This window comes from Filicampus tigris, chromosome 1, assembly GCF_054856515.1.
Source record: "Filicampus tigris isolate MCC_2025a chromosome 1, RoL_Ftig_1.0, whole genome shotgun sequence".
NCBI classification, from domain to species: Eukaryota; Metazoa; Chordata; class Actinopteri; order Syngnathiformes; family Syngnathidae; genus Filicampus; species Filicampus tigris.
In genome coordinates, this window is record NC_141217.1 from 6,957,357 (window position 1) to 6,976,243 (window position 18,887).

Here is an 18,887-nt window from a genome sequence, read left to right on the forward strand (position 1 = left end):
TGAAAATGTAACTATGGTTTTGTATTCTCAGTTGCACTGCTTGGAGGAAATGTTTTTTTTTTTTTTTTTTGCTGTTGGATTTAAAAGGGAAAAAAAAAAAGACCCGGACCTGGCAGTGAGATTGCGCTTTCTCCAGGTCACAAGATTCTGCCTCCTCGTTGCTGCAAACGTTGTGATAGATGGACGGCGAGGACGGTAGGCAGTTGGACTCGGGGGCGGTGAGGAGCTGTATCGCCGTGGAAATCAGGCGAGCCTGGTCCCTCATTGTGAGCAAAGCATCATGGTCCTTGAGCCCAAGGAGGCCGAACGGTGGCCGGGCAGCTTTGTCCACCTTGTTTTGTTCAATGCTCTCCAGTGGGGCGTTCTCCACCCCTAACGGCTCTTTGCGTTGTGGTGAACTGATGGAAAAAGAAAGACAGGATCTCCATAATATAGTACTTTCTGAGAACTGTGAACTCGGCGTGTTGTCTTTGTCTTTTTTACAGAAAGGTGAAACGGTGAAAACGACTAATAATACGGCAACCTGCCCAATAAAGGGCTACAAAAAAATGATGAGCAACTACTGCTAATACTTAAAGTACACGGCACTTTGCACTACCTGGTAGGGAGACACTCGGCCGAATCCCCAGCCTCTTCGTCCGTCTCTAGGGCCACTCGTAAAGATGAGGAGGAGGACGGAGGCTGGTAGGAAGCAAGGTCACACCGCTGCAAGTTGGACAAGAGCACTCTGTTCTCGTACTGCAGCTTTTTCACCTTCCCCCCCAGCTCTCCAATCTGAAGACGTGCTACTCGAAGTTCTTCCTCCTGGGGGGACACATCGGGGCTGATGAGCACAGCTCCCTCCTGCACGGAGTGAAGCGATCCATCGCGAAGCAGCCTTTCCGACAGAGACGTCACAGAGCCGGCAGTGAGGGGCGCCGTGGGTGGCGGCAGTTCGGATTTATAGCGGTTGATTTCATTCATCAGGAGCTTGTTCTGTTCTTCCATCTCGATCAGGGACCTCCGCAGGAGCTCCGCCTCCTCCTCCACAAACTGGAGGTGTCTCTGAAGCTCCATGACGCTTTCGGATGAAGCGCTTACGCAACCGACTGGCCCTGCCCCCGGACCACCTCCAACGCCACTAAGTTCTTGAGGCCCATCTAAAGAAGAGCAGGAATGATATTACAAAACAGTGGGGGAGCCAAAATAGTCCAAGTTAGAAGATGGGTGTTATCAGATATCATTCAAAAAGAGAGTTCTTACTTGGACATAAAGATAGACGAACGACCACAATGTATTCTGTTAATAATAGCACGAATATAGTAATGCATCATATACTGTATATATTATTCATGTTCTAGTATAGTGGTAGTATTCATGATTTTTTTCAATTCAATGTTGATAGCATTGCTGGTAGCCATTAGCTTAGCTGCGAATATATGGAGAAACAGAAGATGTGTTGTTACAATTCTGCAGAATATTCTGGATGCGGTTCCCATTCGCTTCTGAATATAGTAGAGATTAATACATTTACAGTTTGACACTAAACGTCTGCATAAAGTACAAAGTATTAAGTATAAGTACTTATTACTCCCCTCTAATCTTCTAATGAAAAAAAGTAGGCTACAGGAAGTGATGAAATGTTTTACAAAGACAATATAGCATTGTTGTTTATTGTGTCTACGCTATTTGTTTGGACCTCTGAACAACGGACTTATGGATCGTGTGTCAGTTTTAAAAAAATGATTGCTGCTTTCATTTTGGAAATCGAATTTAAGAGCTTATAAATGAAATGACAAAAATAATGTGGGACAAAGCGCTACCTTGTGGCCCTTTCATATCATCCATCTCAGCTCGGAGGCCTCTGTTCTCCACCTCCAGCTCCACAATTCGCCGACTCAGCAGGTTGGCCTCCTCTTCCACAAGCTTCAGGTGAACTCTGACCTCTGCCTCACGGGTGTGGGGGGAGTCAGCAACCTGACCAGAGTCAAATAAAATGAACTGACCTTTTAAGATAATGAACTGACCTTTTAAGATCTTGTTGAAGGGTTATGTTGTATTTTTTTCAAACATGAACATCTCTCTCTCTTTCTCTCTCTCTCTCTCTCTCTCTCTCTCTCTCTCTCTCTCTCTCTCAATAATGAATACCTCTTCTACAGTGATGGAGGCGTCAACGTCCCCGTAAAGGGACCTGTATTTGGCCAGCTCCTCCTTCATGGCCTCGCTGTCCTTCACCAATTTGGTCAGCTTCTTGCACATCAGGGCCGATTCCTCTTTGGCGAAGTGGAGCTGACACTTCAGGTCTGAGCTGTCCTCCTGTGGTGATGGAATAAAAGACAGGGAAACAACATAGTGAGCACTCAATCCCAGTGGCACAGCTGCTTGTTGCAGTTTTTTTCGTTATCGAACAAACACTTGCAGTTTTTTTCGTTATCGAACAAACACTTGGAAAGATTCCTATACCAATTCTTTTGAAAGTCTTAAGAGACTCCCTTTAATTAGGATGACTATAACATCACCTAAATCACTCACAGATGGCATTCTTTTCACAAAGTGCAGTTCTACAAAGAGTTCATGTGAAGGTCATTTAGGAAATAATGGTTTTGGAGCTGGAGCATATTTACTTGGCAGTTTGGAGAAGATTTTCAGCTGTACATGAATATGTTTTCATGGCAGGTTATGACATGAAGAAAGAAAATAGCACAGATCCTAAGCCATATACAATGTGTATATATATATATATATATATATATATATATATATATATATATATATATATATATATATATATATATGGCTTAGGATTCATTTTGGTGAATTTCATATTTCACCACATTTCATCAAAGATTTATATACTCTTGGTCAGTCCAGACGCATGGGTGTTATTTTTACACATATTCGACCAATCTAAAGTGTTGAAAATGGCTTGCTCTCTTTCACGATGCATTGCTAATAGTTGGGTTTTGGCCCAACACCAGTGAGATACTATATATGTATACGACACAGCAAGTTTTGTGGACCTTGAATTGTATCATGATGTGAATTTCAGTCCTATTCCCAATATAATTGATGAAATTTAATTTGGAAAGTGGACCAAAGGGAACTTTGAAGCACCACTGTGGTGCAGACAAACATTTTCATATGACTTGGTACTTACCCAAGGTGGCCCAGTTCAACCACACCCCCCTGGCAACTAAGTGGGAGTATTTGCTTTACCGCCTCTGAAGCGTTTCCAAACACATAAAAGTGAGATAAAGTGGGGCAGCACATTTGCGACCATTTATGGTACGCACTTTGGACAGGAAGCCTACGAGAACAACCAATGAGAGGATCATCTCCTTCTAGTCTTGACATGTAAAGTCTGTATCTCGGTTAAACGCTGGTTTTATCTCCGCAATACAAAGAATGTAAAACAATGAGTTGGGCAAAAATGTGCACAAATACCTACACAGACAAGATGAAGGGCAGGAAATTGGCAGTGATTCAGTAAACACAATAAAGAAAACAGGAGACATTGATTCATCTGCTCGGGCAGAATGGGTCACTTGAAGGACAAAACATGCACATTTCCTCATAAAGAACTTGACGGCTTCCGTGTTACAGTGCGTGGTGGACTTGCTCATGTGTCGGCTTAAAAATGGTGCAAAACAAGAGCGCAATGATTCCCACTGTATAATGCAAAGTACACTCATCATCTCATATGACCTTAACTGCAATCAATGAAAGGATACACAACTACTTTGCAAGTATGGTGCACTGTATATGTGAATCTGTTCCCACAAGAATTTAGTAGGATTTGGGATAAAAAGTTTTACGCTGTTTTTGTAGCAGTTTTGGGGGTAATGATCTGATTACTATGGAAATAAGACGTGTCAACTAACATTGATCTGTTTTGAAATGAAGGCAAAATGGCACATTTTCAGTACAGCTTGTCCACCATATTTTGTGGAGTATTTCATTCACCCTAGAACACTAACGTCGGGGGATTTTGTTTTAATTTGATATTCTGCAGTGGGAAATTAAAGAGGCCAACTTCCAATTTGGCATATAGTGTTGTACTTTTATATAAATCGATGAAAACTGTATTTTATCCGGGATATTATATCATGTTAAATGTACTCAACGTTAGTGATGGTGTTACTAATTTTAACATTAGTGTTCTAGGGTTAATCACGCCAAGGGTATGCAAATTTCAACTTAAAAGCAGCCTCCTGCGCTATTTTCATCCACATGCTACTGGGAAATAGTCCAGTCGAAATGTAAGTTTTTTTGTATGATGCCGTACTATTTTTCCGACTACTTGATGCCACAGTTTCTTTTACAAAGTGATTACATTCCACAGTGTTCAATTTTAGGACCACCACTTACTTTTATATATAAATGACACGAATAAAGTGATAAATCAAATCACTCCCAGTATCACATTCGTGCTGATGATACAGTTTTGCATTCCTTTGCTCCCTCTCTTGAGGCTGTGGTTTCAAACTTTCAGTCTGATTTAGTTTCCTTGCAGCAAGCACTATCATTATTATTACATGAATGGTAGGAAAACCTAAGCAATGTCACTGCAATCGAGGTCAAATGTCTCTATCCCCTCAATTTCCACCCTTGATAGTACTCATATTGGGTTTGTTGAGGCGAACAAATACATCTCGGCATCTGGCTTGACAACAATCTAGATTTGAAATATCATGTCAATGCATTAATCAAGAAATTCAAGTTCAGTGTTGGTTTTTTTTGTAGGGAAATATCAGGCTTTTCTCCTTCTTTTCCTTCTTTCTGTCACAAACGGATTATCATGAAATTGTTTATAGATTTCATTGTTCCACTGCTAGCTAAACTTCATCCACTCTATCAAGCAGCTCTGAGATTTTTGACAAACCCAGCATATAGGATACATCACTGTAATGCTTGAGGGTTGACTTTTGTTATCGTTTTTCATCTTTAGTCTTGTGTGCCCTTTTTATTGATTCTGTCTATTTGTGTGTTTTCTTGGATTTGCGGACAGCTCTCTGGTTGACTGGGTTGTTCTTATATTGCTTTATAAATAAGGTTGGATTGGCTTGGTAATATTTCCTCTTTTGTTGGTTGGGCATCACTTGGCTGCAACACTTCTACTTTTATATGCAGTGTAAGGATATTCCCGATAAGCTTTCTTGTTATATCTGCTCCAAGTTTGTGATTGAAAATTCCACAAATCTCCGATTCAGCGCCTGGTCGTGGCATCTGTGTGGACTCAGGCCAGTAAGAGAAAGCCAATTTTACTTTTGGCCCTCGGTCCTGAAATGACCTTCAGAGTCGACTCAAAGTGGCCTGGTTGGTCTCTTTGGATTGTTTTCAACTAAAGGTTGCTGAATGTCTTGACACATACCAGTTGACACACAGACAGACAGTTTTCTGGTTGTAATTGAACTGTTTTATTGTTATGACGTGAATTGTGCTCCGCCTCCTTGGCCAGATCGCCCTTGAAAAAGAGACCTCAGCCCCAATGGGTTTTATTTTCTGGTTAAATAAAGGCTTTGAATGACTGATTGACATTCTATGCCTTCTCAGGCCAGGCCAATAAATCAGCTTGTCTTCCTGCTCCATTTATTTTATTGAGTGTTTGAACACTGTGTGTGTGTTTGTGTATGCTACCTGTGGGGAGAGCTTCTTGTCAGGCTTGTTGTTGGGTCGCGCTCCTCTTTTCTTCTGGGAGTTCTGAAACACCAAAGACCCACGTTAGTGAGAGTGGCAAAATGATATTCAGACTTTCAGCATTATATTTTATGTTTTCACATGTTCAGCAAAGCATTTTTTGTACATCCGACTCGTTTAATTGAAAAGTCATAGTGTGAACTGCATAATGAATACAATACTGTTCCACTCCAGTCCTGTAGGTGGTGGTAATGCATAACACAGAACAGGGTGCCTTTGTCCCTGCAGCCCCATCTGGTTGACTGGCCCACTTTGCTTCAATGCATGCAAACACTAAATGACCAATTCAACCACGTAACTTATCAAATTGAATATTTTACTCAAAGATAACCAACAAATTTAACAATTTTAAACTTTAAAAAATAATTTCAAAAATACTGTTACCAAAAAGCCATTTATTGTGTTTTCAATTCATGTTAAAAGTCAAACACGCAGCCACGAAAACACACACCGTGCCGACCTTCAGTTCTACTGCCGTCATTGCTATGCATATAATCATCGCCACGGTGGTGTTTATCACCAGGGCAACACTGTTAGGAGCAATAACATGACACCGTAGAGGCAGGAGGAACCGCAGCTGTATTGCAGTCTCCCTCAGGATCACTGCTTCAATACAGTTTGAAGTGGAGGGAGGAGAGAAGATTAAAAACAACAACAACAAAGAACGCATATCAAAGCCAGATGAAATCCTGCAAAAAGCTGGTTCACGTTGCTAATGAACTAAGAGAGACACCAGCCTGCTCAGCATACACACTCATAAATCATCATCTCGCATTCACTCCAGCACACACACACACACTGCCAAGCAAGCTTATCATGGCTCTGTGTGTTTCCATGGAAACAAGCTACTCTGCAGTGGACAACAACAAAAGAAAAAAAATGGGTGGAGGGAAGGAAGGGGAGGACAGAAAAAAAATGAGGTTTTTTTTTTCAACCTTATGCGTTTTCCCAAATGATTTGCTCCAAGTAAACGTTAGACGAGTGTAACTTTAAAAACCTTCAGCCTTTAAGGCATTGCCTCATTTTTCTTTTTTTGTCTGATGAGCCCCTGCCTTCCCTCTTTGCTGCTCATTCTCTGCCCTTGCCAAAGGTTCATTTCTCCTTAACCCTTCATTGTTGTTTTGGCAACATGCTGACCTTTTCATTTTTCACATTGCACTGTTCTTCCCTTCTAAAGCTTTCCCCAAATTTTCCCTTGTCTTCTGTGCCCCCAAACCTACTTTACGATATATTTATCACGGCGCTGGCAGTCTATGGCTCTTAAATGGCTCATCAATAAGCCTGCCTGTTAATGGAATCATCGATTCTGGCTAGGAGTCGAACTGACGTCGGAACTACAGTACTTGATCAGGCTTTTGGCTGAGCAGCGTTAGGGCACATTACTCCACACAAGAGTGGCATCACAGAATGTCACACACCAGTTTTGGACTTTCAAACATCAAGTCCAGTTGGCTGAGCTCTTTTAGTTTGTGCAACACAAAAGAAATTCAAGCAAATGCAGATCACGATACTCACTATTGGTACTGTGGATAGCAACTTTGAGAGGCTGCAAGAATACCTGCTTGTTCAGCAGTGGCAACATTTGAAAGGGGAATTTCCATGCACTTGAATGGATTATGCAATGTATATATAGAACATCTTCAAAGGATGTGCAAATCATGTAATATTCATATCTTGGGGCAGCAGTAAAAACTAGAGCGTATGTGCATATAAAGCGTAATATTTCCATGGCAAATTTAATTGAAGTTAGTCCATCATTTAAAATGTAATTAAATGATACATTTTAATGGGATGCTTTAAGAGACTGGACACCTTTGAATTCTATATGGAATGTTCTATGGCACATCTTTCACCATATAAAAAAATATATATGAATATCTTCACATTCGCTGTATTGCATGTGCTGTATTTGAATACACCCGTCCCATTCCTTCATCTTTTACTCACTTGCATTCTATATTTAGTCCACGTAGTTCTCACTTTTGTAAATTAGTCTTATTTTTCCCATCTCATTCAAGATCATTTTCAGTTTTGTGTGTTGATCTTCACATTTTTTTTATCTACCAATGAAGGCGTATTCATGTCTTTTCACAGTCCAGCCATTCAATCCAAGGAATTTATTTATATATTTTTTCAATTTTTTTCAAACGTTAGGGTAAAAGGGGGTCTAAAAATGTCTGGTACTGAATGAGTTAATTATTCATCACAGAAACACACAAACACATTTTCAGTAGGTGGTGACAACATGCTGGTTCTTGCTTTGCCTCTACAAGTGATGAAGACAGCTGGATTTACATGCTACTTGATAAGGTCTTTTCCTTTTTTTTTTAAATTCTCAGCAGTGCCCGAATGCCCTCTTGTGCTATTTGGCAATATGTCATCACAGTACAACTGTTTATGGTTTGTTTATAGTTGTGATTGAGTATCCCACTGGACCGACAGTCCTGTAATAGTAGGAGAGGACCACCATTAGTCGTGTGGATGACTAAGCAGAAATGTTGCTTCTGTTGAGAGATATTTAGAGCTGTTCATGGTTTTATTTTGGTAGGTTACTATTTTTTGTCCAGGGCGTAGTCCGCCTCTGTCAGTCTCTGTAGTCAGCTGGGGTAGGCTTTGGCTCCTTAATGAGGATTAGCAGTATATGAAATGGCTGGATGGAATTGAGACTTCTTACACTGTACTTAACTACAGTTTGGGAGTATTTCATATGGTGATTTTTTTTTTCACTCAGTTTAATACAAGGATCAGATGGGAAGGAGGAAAATAAGGAGTGAAGGTGTGTAGATTTATGTCAGAAAAATGTATGCCAGGTGTCATACCTCGTCTCTGCACAGGCTGCACAGCATGTCTCACAACACATTGCATAACCAATTGTGCGGGAACTGTGTCACCATCGTTTTGTGTGTCTGTGCGCAGTATGGATGGGATGCAAGCACAGAGAAAGGCAGGGGCAATGAGAGAGGTGAAGAACTTAATTAGTTTGTACCAGGGCTGCGGACAAAGGACAAACGATTTGTGAATCATTTCATTAACGAGGGCAGACAAACAATGAATATTTATATCGTATTTTTGTTCCCTTATTGCTTCATTATTCCTCTCATGAGATGAAGAAACAATACTCATCTATATTATCATTGACTTTCCTCCATTTGCTGTCTACAGCAACGGAAGCAGTATGTGATATCATTTTAATGTCATCTTTTTACATGAAATTTATACTATGTTTCCAAAGTCAAATATTTAAGCATTTTTTCAGGCACCTTCAAGGTCAGTTTTTAAGGCTTCAAAGTAACTTACATCCGTGGTAAATTTGATATTTTGTGATTATATGTAATGTCCGCTGATAGTGTAGTGGTACACACGCCTGAGTTGTGTGCGGGCAGCGTGGGATCAATTCCCGCTCAGTGACAGCGCTCCACCTGGGGACTCCATCGTTCTGCTGGGGGACTTCAATGCTCACGTGGGCAATGACAGTGAGACCTGGAGAGGTGTGATTGGGAGGAACTGCCCCCCCGATCTGAACCCGAGCGGTGTTCGGTTACTGGACTTCTGTGCTCATCACGGATTGTCCATAACGAACACCATGTTCAAGCATAAGGGTGTCCATATGTGCACTTGGCACCAGGATACCCTAGGCCGCAGTTCGATGATCGACTTTGTAGTCGTATCATCGGACTTGCGGCCGCATGTTTTGGACACTCGGGTGAAGAGAGGGGCGGAGCTGTCAACTGATCACCATCTGGTGGTGAGTTGGCTCCGATGGTGGGGGAAGATGCCGGTCCGACCTGGCAGACCCAAACGTATTGTGAGGGTTTGCTGGGAACGTCTGGCAGAATCCCCTGTCAGAAGGAGTTTCAACTCCCACCTCCGGCAGAACTTTTCCCACGTCCCGGGGGAGGCGGGGGACATCGAGTCCGAGTGGACCATGTTTCGTGCCTCCATTGTTGAGGCGGCCGATCGGAGCTGCGGCCGCAAGGTGGTCGGTGCCTGTCGTGGCGGCAATCCCCGAACCCGCTGGTGGACACCAGCGGTAAGGGATGCTGTCCAGCTGAAGAAGGAGTCCTATCGGGCCTTTTTGGCCTGCGGGACCCCGGAGGCAGCTGACGGGTACCGGCAGGCCAAGCGGAATGCGGCTCTGGCGGTTGCTGAGGCAAAAACCCGGGTGTGGGAGGAGTTCGGGGAGGCCATGGAAAATGACTTCCGGACGGCTTCGAGGAAATTCTGGTCCACCATCCGGCGTCTCAGGAGGGGGAAGCAGTGCACCATTAACACTGTTTATAGTGGAGATGGGGTGCTGCTGACCTCAACTCGGGACGTTGTGGGTCGGTGGGGAGAGTACTTCGAAGACCTCCTCAATTCCACCGACACGCCTTCCACTGAGGAAGCAGAGCCTGGAGACTCTGAGGTGGGCTCTCCTATCTCTGGGGTTGAAGTCACCGAGGTAGTCAAAAAGCTCCTCGGTGGCAGAGCCCCGGGGGTGGATGAGATCCGCCCGGAGTTCATAAAGGCTCTGGATGTTGAGGGGCTGTCATGGTTGACACGTCTCTTCAACATCGCGTGGACATCGGGGACAGTGCCTCTGGATTGGCAGACCGGGGTGGTGGTCCCCCTTTTTAAGAAGGGGGACCGGAGGGTGTGCTCCAATTACAGAGGGATCACACTCCTCAGCCTCCCCGGCAAGGTCTATTCAGGGGTGCTGGAGAGGAGGGTCCGTCGGAAGGTCGAATCCCGGATTCAGGAGGAGCAATGTGGTTTTCGTCCTGGCCGTGGAACAGTGGACCAGCTCTACACCCTCAGCAGGGTCCTCGAGGGTGCATGGGAGTTTGCCCAACCGGTCTACATGTGTTTTGTGGACTTGGAGAAGGCGTTCGACCGTGTCCCTCGGGGAGTTCTGTGGGGGGTGCTTCGGGAGTACGGGGTACCGAGCCCCCTGATAAGGGCTGTCCGGTCCCTGTACCACCGATGCCAGAGTTTGGTCCGAATTGCCGGCAGTAAGTCGGATTCGTTTCCTGTGGGCGTTGGACTCCGCCAAGGCTGCCCTTTGTCACCGATTCTGTTCATAACCTTTATGGACAGAATTTCTAGGCGCAGCCGAGGTGTCGAGGGGGTCCGGTTTGGTGGCCTCAGTATTGCATCTCTGCTTTTTGCAGATGATGTAGTACTGTTGGCTTCTTCAAGCCGCGATCTCCAACTCTCGCTGGAGCGGTTCGCAGCCGAGTGTGAAACGGTCGGAATGAAGATCAGCACCTCCAAATCTGAGACCATGGTCCTCAGTCGGAAAAGGGTGGCGTGCCCTCTCCAGGTCGGGGATGAGATTCTGCCCCAAGTGGAGGAGTTCAAGTATCTTGGGGTCTTGTTCACGAGTGAGGGTAAGATGGAACGGGAGATCGACAGGCGGATCGGTGCAGCGTCTGCTGTGATGCGGACCCTGTATCGGTCTGTCGTGGTGAAGAAGGAGCTTAGCCGAAAGGCGAAGCTCTCAATTTACCGGTCGATCTACGTTCCTACTCTCACCTATGGTCATGAGCTGTGGGTCATGACCGAAAGAACAAGATCTCGGATACAAGCGGCCGAAATGGGTTTCCTTCGCAGGGTGTCTGGGCTCTCCCTTAGAGATAGGGTGAGAAGTTCGGCCATCCGGGAGGGTCTCAGAGTCGAGCCGCTGCTCCTCCGCGTCGAGAGGAGCCAGTTGAGGTGGCTCGGGCATCTGATTAGGATGCCTCCTGGACGCCTCCCTGGTGAGGTGTTCCGGGCATGTCCCACCGGCAGGAGACCCCGAGGACGACCCAGAACACGCTGGAGAGACTATGTCTCCCGGCTTGCCTGGGAACGCCTTGGGATCCTTCCGGAAGAGCTGGAGGATGTTGCTGGGGAGAGGGAAGTCTGGGCTTCCCTGCTGAAGCTGCTGCCTCCGCGACCCGACTTCGGATAAGCGGGAGATAATGGATGGATGGATGACAGTGTCTATGTGTGCCCTGCGATTGGCTGGCGACCAGTTCGGGGTGTAGTCTGCCTTCGCCCATTGACGGCTGGGATAGGCTCCAGCAACTCCCCGCGACCCTGTATAGGATAAGCGGTTTGGAAGATGACATGACATGATTATATGTACGTACTCAAAATGACTAGGGATGTTCGATACCACGTTTATTCCCCAGACCACTAGCAGTACGAGCATTCAACTTGAGTACTCACCGATACCAAGTAACTGATACAACTAGTACTTTTGATAAATTACATTTCTATGTATTAAACCAATGACATATAATTAAAAAAAAAAGACCTTTCTATCCCATTGTTTTTTTTTTCCTTTCTGGCAATTTTGTATTATATTTTTTCCCATTTGCTCATTAAATACATATTTTCTAGAGAACACACAAAAAATGAATTTGAATAAATAAATAAATAAATAAACTGAAGAACAAATACCCAGTGACCCAAGTCTGAATCAAAATATATTCATTTCAAGGGGAAGTCAATGCAAAAATGTTTTTTTTCAAGAATGTGTTCTATGCAGGGTGGCACTGTGGTCGACTGGTTAGCACGTCCGCCTCACAGTTCAGAGGTCGTGGGTTCGATCCCGGCTCCGGCCTCCCTGTGTGGAGTTTGCATGTTCTCCCCGTGCCTGCGTGGGTTTTCACCGGGTCCTCCGGCTTCCTCCCACATTCCAAAAACATGCATGGTAAGTTGATTGGACATTCTAAATTGCCCCTAGGTGTGATTGTGAGTGCGGATGTTTGTCTTTGTGTGCCTTGCGATTGGCTGGCAACCAATTCAGGGTGTCCCCCGCCTACTGCCCGAAGACAGCTTGGATAGGCTCCAGCATGCCCCGCGACCCTTGTGAGGATAAGCGGTATAGATAATGGATGGATGGATGGTGTTCTATGCAAGCCCACTAGTTGAAACAGCGCATTCTGATAAATATTGTGTTTGTGGAATAAGTGTTAATTCACTCGTTTTTAGCCATCTCCTTTAACATCGCCGTAGGCATGGGCATGCATGTCTACCCATTGTTCATATCTATGACAGTAAAGCCACTCGGTGAATGTATTGCGTTTGAGTTATAAGGACGTTGATCCTTGTCACATATGTGTATGTGTTACTAGTAGTTGAAATGTGTGTCATATTTAACCGTGACATTTGTTTGATTTATGCTGCACAGTTTTTATTTTATTTTATTTTTAAACAAACCATGACTTTAGGTTTTGTGTAAATTAGTGTATATACATATATATATATATATATATATATATATATATATATATATATATATATATATATATATATATATATATATATATATATATATATATACATATATATATATATATATATATATATATATATATATATATATATATATATATATATATATATATATATATATATATATATATATATATGTATATACAGAGCTGGGCCCGGCCGGATGCCCATTTTTGGGGCGGAGGGGTGGGGGGTGCCAAATTTAAAAAATGGCTGGACTAAGCATGGCCGGAAGTGGATTTTAGTCCGGCCCAATAATTGACCCTCATGCGTGTGACGTGCTCACGAGGCCGCCAAATTTCATCTCAGCCTACTCTGTGAAAGGCTTCTTTTTAGGCTTCTTTCAAAACAACTTGTGTCCGGGAGTATGTTCAAGCTGCGCGCAGCACTCAAGTATGGCACATCATGCACTTTCCTACTTCCGGAAATACGCCGTAACAAAACTGTTGTGTAGTGGTTTGCTGGTATGCTTTTATTTTGAAGGCGGGGAAGTGTGAAGGAGGGGAAGTGTGGAAAATAAGTAACTTGTTGAATGCTTGCAGACTTGTCGTCTGTTGGAGCCAAATAATAAAAACAATACGACAAAACCAACCCCAGGGCTCGCAATGGAAGTAAGTACACGCAGCTAGGTAAGTACGTGAGTAAGAGGCATGGCCACAGCGGGTTTGAATAGTAAGTTAGCCAGCTAATTTACCTTAAATAAACCTCTTCCGTTAGCATCTCTCTCGCTTGAGAGAAAATGGAATAAGAATAAGAAGGCCTTTATTTATCCCACAGTGGGGGGATTTTCAGTGCTACAGCAGCAAAGATATAGGTCACACAGGGACGGCGGCATAATGTAGCCATTAATGCATAACATTAACGGCAAACTATCAGGATCAAACCTATGTAAATATACGCAGTAACTATGTGTATATACACATGTATATACACACCAACATACATCTACATAAAAAGTATGAGGAACACTCACTTTAGCCTGTACATAGTACAGAGGAAAAATACTCTTAAGTAAGTGACAGTGCTGCAGTGCTGCAGTGAAATGTAAGGAACAGCATTGGATAAAAATAAAACTAGACTAACAGTAGTGGGGAAATTGGAAGCACTTTTCAAGACATGTGAAATGTAAAGACTTTAAAGCATCTGTGGGTAGCCTGTCAGTAACATTACATTTCCTCACCTGCATGCAAATTCAGCGTCATGCTTGTTGCCTCTGCTGTAACCTGCTAAGCAACAGCAGCACTGTTAACTACAAATCCCGTTGGTTCTGCTTAGTAGTGTGCATGCATGCCGCTTACACACAGTGGGAAAACAACCACTAGTGCTGAAGTGGGAAATAAATAGTTTTTTTTTTAATACTGGCAACAAAGTCTGATTGTCTCCTGGAACATTGTAATTCTTGCAGATGCAGTTCCAAGCCAAAATGCCAGAGACAATTTAAGGAGTATATTGCTACTCAATAGATAATGAGTCACCTTGCATTTCTCTTAGTTTTTCTCAGCTTTGGTACATTTTTTTGATCAGAATAAAAATTTGCAAAACAGGATGTGCATTTCTCAAAACAATTTCAACAAATAGCAAAACATTGTGGTTCCCATGCAAAAGCCATTTTCTTTCTCAAAATCTCAAAAGTAAATATGTCACCGAACATGTCAATGCCATCAGAATGACAAGTCTTTGTGTCATTGTGTATGAATAAGACAGTCAAATTACTTTGTCATGTTGTCAATATAACAGTGCAAGGGATGTTCAGATGTTAACTACGGCTCAAGTTTTGATGACTATTATTCTACATTGTAAGTAAGTTACACCTTAGTGTAGATGGAAGACTCACTGTAAGAGACCGGGAAGATTCACATTTCACTTTTACTTTCCACTGTAAAGTTTTTGACAAACCATCTCATTGTGATACAGAAAGCAAAGTTTTTGACAAACCATCTCATTGTGATACAGAAAGCAAAATACAACATTGCATATGGGTAAAAAAATATTTAAAGAAGTAGAAATGTGAAGAGGGCGGCACGGTGGTCGACTGGTTAGCACGTCCGCCTCACAGTTCAGAGGTCGTGGGTTCAATCCCGGCCCCGGCCTCCCTGTGTGGAGTTTGCATGTTCTCCCCGTGCCTGTATGGGTTTTCTCCGGGTACTCCGGTTTCCTCCCACATTCCAAAAACATGCATGGTAGGTTGACTGGTCTCTCTAAATTGCCCTTAGGTGTGATTGTGAGTGCGGATGTTTGTCTGTGTGTGCCCTGCGATTGGCTGGCAACCAATTCAGGGTGTCTCCCGCCTACTGCCCGAAGCCGGCTGGGATAGGCTACAGCACGCCCGCGACCCTTGTGAGGATAAGCGGTATCGATAATGGATGGATGGACGGATGTTAGTGGAAGACAAACACACACTTTACTAAGTTCCAGAAAAGAAATCTATTGCTCTGATAATATTGGAGAGGCCACCAAAAACAACAAAAAAACAAAAAACAAAACGTTTGGTGAATTTTCACTCCACTTCCTCTTGTGATTGGCTCCAAGTCAGCCCTTAGATCATTTGAGGCTTTAAAACTGCATTGCATCAATACACTATACAGTATGTTGTGTTATGTTGTGCTAAAACTGGTTTCAAGAGCAGAAGAGATCTGTTTCTCCCTGCATGGACTCCATGCATCTCCAACTTTCTGCTTCCCCAATGTCAAAGATTCTATGTGCCTCTCCGGCACTGAATTTAAAGGGAATGAGAGAAGTCGCTTCCATTGGCCAGGAAGAAAGCTGGCTGTGTTCACTCCCACAATAGCGCAAACGTCCCTTTTTAACTGCGCCCATCTGCAGATATACGCACAGCGCACAGCGCACAGCATTGCGCTTGACTTGCACTTGGCATGAAAATAGGGCCCTTGTGTTACGCAGCAGTGCCAAGAAAACACTGCGTTTCTGTCTCATCATTTTGCAGAAAAAGTCCATGACGCAATTACATTTGTAAGAAACTAAATTCATGGCAATGAAAATACACTTACAATATCACTGGAAACTGTAACCATGTAGGAATAACGACCACACTCTATATTTAGTAGAAGTAAGAAACCCTTAGACCCCAAGATAGTAGCTTTTTGAGGTGGCCGTATATCAACTGAATACCCAAACGTTTTCATCACGCTCACTGAGATGGATTTTCCTTTCGAAGATCTAGTGCAACACCAATGAAATGCCGATGCTTTGCAATACAAATCATTTTCCTGCAGGCCCTAGTAGGAGCTATACTAATATGCAGACTCGCATTACAGTCCTGTTGAAGAATGTAAAACTACGGTCTCCACCTACAATAGTGCAAATGCTGCGATGATACAGTATAGCACATTGATTACATGCTGCCTCCACATCTCTTAAGCAAAGTCATGGCCACCCTACACTCAGCATGATATGCACGCTACCACACGCATAGCATCCCTCCGATGTTTGCTTTAGTTTCTCTTTAAGCGTCCCCTTTCGCTTTCCGCCATCGATAATTATCACAGTTGTATTTTTCAATCGTGCTCTTTCACAACAACTACAGCACACAAATATGAACAAAAGACACAAGCGGGAGTCAACGGAGAGTGAGACAGAACAAAGGAAGCAAGGGGTTGGGGCCAAAAGAAAGGATAAGGAGGGAGTACTGTAGTTGCAGTTCTTTGTTAGCATAGCTCGGCTCACTTTCAACCACTTCCATTAGAGACAAGCTTGTGTGTGTGTGTGTGTGTGTGTGTGTGCCTCCAGACACTGCTTAATAAGGCACTGTGTTAGTAAGTGACCTTGCACAAATGAACAGTCATTCCTACAACACCGACGTAGCATATTGATCGGAATTCTCTCCGTCTTTCATAACTTGTCTCTCACTTGTTTTAATGTGAATGATTTTTGCTTTCTTGTGTGCATGACCCCTACTGTACACCTATAAATGCAACAAAACAAAAATGAGCAATGAGGAGTCAGTATGCCCCGCCTTTCTTCTTTCAACCTCAGGGTCCTATTACACCTTAATGATCACTGCAGGGAAGATAGTCCACTAATGCAAAACATTTTGGTTTGTTTGCTTGTTTCTGCAAAGAGTTACACTTTGGGTCTCAGTGGCCTAATGACTTTGGATTTAATCCAGTGTTGGCCTAAATATCATATTCGATGTTTTGCAATGTAGACACAGCCTTAAAATTCATTCAATTCCAATTCAGACGAACACTACCGCCAAGGCTTGTTGTTTTATAGAAAAATCACGGTATACCATTAGATACTATTCCACTCCAGCCCCGGAGCCACTACACATTACAAAGTAATATACCACACACTTCTGGCTTTAAACTAACTGTACATCATAAGGTGTTCATTCAGTTCTTGTCTACCTATTTATAATTTTCTCATCAAATGACATTTTTTGGATGATCTTATCTCAATCTTAAAAGTTATCACCACTAATTTGAACAAGCAGAGCATAATGCATTATTATGCCAAAATACCATTATTGGACAAGACGTGGGGGTGATTTGTTACATTTAATGTATTCCATTTGTCCTTTTCTATATTTTCTGATACACTAAATATAGATCATTTTAAGAATGTGATCAAGAAAATGAATTGAAATGAAAGAGTGAGGAGGAAGTGTGAAACAGCGTCCATTTAAATTCCCAGCAGCCGTGCACCCAATACGTTGCCATGGTGATGGCATCAGAAACCTGTCACCAAGCCACCCGACAGCAGCATATTAATGAAACAACACAGAGGGACAATAAGGAAGAGGCAATGAGATGGGAGAAGAAGGCCGTGGAAATGATGCAAGATAGGAGGATCAAAGGGGCGGGATTAGTAGGCTCCAGCTTGTTGTGCCCTTCAGAAAACACGATATGAAGAACTTCAAATAACCAAGCCCTCATAAAGTAATCCAGTACATAAATTGGGAAGGATGTCCTTTTATGGGCATACATGTCAAAAATCTATACCTGCCAAATTAGTATGATTATGGAGAAAAAAAAACAAAACAATTAACTACCCTATTATAACATAACACTTTCAAGTTATGGCGAATTAAATATTTTCACAGTAGTTTTGTGTAGTGATGCTCATCTTGCTGTAAAATTGTCCACATGCAAAGATAATATAACACTTGAGCTTTTATATGATTTCCTCCTAAATTCTGATGGGAAATATAACATTGTTTTGCAATGCTCTCCATCATTCTTCACTCCCACTCTTGTCACGGCAGATGCATGAGCTGCCAATAAACTAGATGTGAGGGACGACATCGGAACACAACAAAAGCTTTTCCAACAACATAGAATCTCCATCTGCCCGATGTGGATACGAGTGTGTCTGTGGTTGAGCCCGCTCTGATATTCATCACTTGATTGAGGGCAATGCTCTCACACAGCGCCCCTGCTGGTTGCAGTATAGTAATGCACTCCATTTTGCATCAGTTGTTTCAGGTACAATTAATTAATAATCAATTTCTATTAAATTGAACGTATTACCCACATTATGATAAGACGTAATAGCTCACATTTTCCCCCCTTTTGCTAATTGATGTTTTTTTGTGTGAGCAATTGCATTCACTCAATTCATCCATGACATTGCAATTTAACAACAGTTCCATTTAACTTTACACGACAATCTGTAAAGACGCTGCTCCTGTCAGACGTTAATGACGTGAGAGCAGAACAAAGGGCAGCTCCGGACGGACCTGACAGGCTACTGGCAACCTTTGGGTGAACGTTTGATCTGTGCGTGGGGCGTGCACCTCTGCCTCATTCAGAGGGTCCTTCAGCAGCTTTATGGGAAACGATGGGAAGATCTCGCTGTTCCTTCCTATGCTAATTAAGCTGAAGCGACGGGCTTAACAGCGAGAATCCAGTTGTTTTTCTACAGGGTGTAGAATATAAATCGTAGTATAATTTCCCGCAGTAGACAATGCAAGGGAGCTCTGGCAGGTT

At 43.0% G+C, this 18,887-nt stretch overlaps 1 protein-coding gene across 1 annotated transcript in view; it reads right to left on the reverse strand.

The window, feature by feature from the left end:
- Window positions 1-18,887, reverse strand: part of mtcl2 (microtubule crosslinking factor 2) — a 71,555-nt gene that overhangs the window by 18,995 nt on the left and 33,673 nt on the right. The window contains exons 5-9 of the mRNA XM_086049596.1: window positions 5,617-5,679; window positions 2,128-2,295; window positions 1,803-1,956; window positions 599-1,139; window positions 110-398 (exon numbers count right to left, since the gene is read on the reverse strand). Of these exons, the coding sequence (XP_085905722.1) occupies window positions 110-398; window positions 599-1,139; window positions 1,803-1,956; window positions 2,128-2,295; window positions 5,617-5,679 (1,215 nt within the window). The remainder of the gene's footprint in view (window positions 1-109; window positions 399-598; window positions 1,140-1,802; window positions 1,957-2,127; window positions 2,296-5,616; window positions 5,680-18,887) is intronic.